At 70.5% G+C, this 298-nt stretch overlaps 1 protein-coding gene across 1 annotated transcript in view; it reads left to right on the forward strand.

Annotated features, from left to right (window-relative positions):
- Positions 1 to 298, forward strand: part of TMC6 (transmembrane channel-like 6) — a gene marked incomplete at both ends in the record, with an annotated part of 3,900 nt that overhangs the window by 995 nt on the left and 2,607 nt on the right. The window contains one exon of the mRNA XM_008937158.1: positions 38 to 193. Coding sequence (XP_008935406.1) covers positions 38 to 193 — 156 coding nt within the window. The remainder of the gene's footprint in view (positions 1 to 37; positions 194 to 298) is intronic.

Consider the following 298-nt stretch of genomic DNA (forward strand, 5'->3'; position numbering starts at 1 on the left):
GAGCGTGTTCAGCAGCACAGACGTCGCTCCCTTCCAGGAGCTGCTGGCGGAGCAGAGGTGCCACTCCCGCTCCAGGACCCTCTGCCAGCGCCTGGGGCACTGCACCGTGCTGGCCCTGGCCTGGGCCCTCTCCCTGAGCACGGCGCTGGGCTGCGCGCTGGCCGTGCACTACTTCTCAGAGCACATGCACACGGTGAGTGCCGTGGGATCTGCTGCCCCGGTGCTGGGCTGCAGGAGCGTCCCCAGTTGCAGCCCCACTGCAGCTCCCCTCCTGGCACCGGCGTTCGCTGCCCTCCCC

This window comes from Merops nubicus, unplaced genomic scaffold (genome assembly GCF_000691845.1).
Source record: "Merops nubicus isolate BGI_N331 unplaced genomic scaffold, ASM69184v1 scaffold30413, whole genome shotgun sequence".
In the NCBI taxonomy this organism is placed as follows: domain Eukaryota; kingdom Metazoa; phylum Chordata; class Aves; order Coraciiformes; family Meropidae; genus Merops; species Merops nubicus.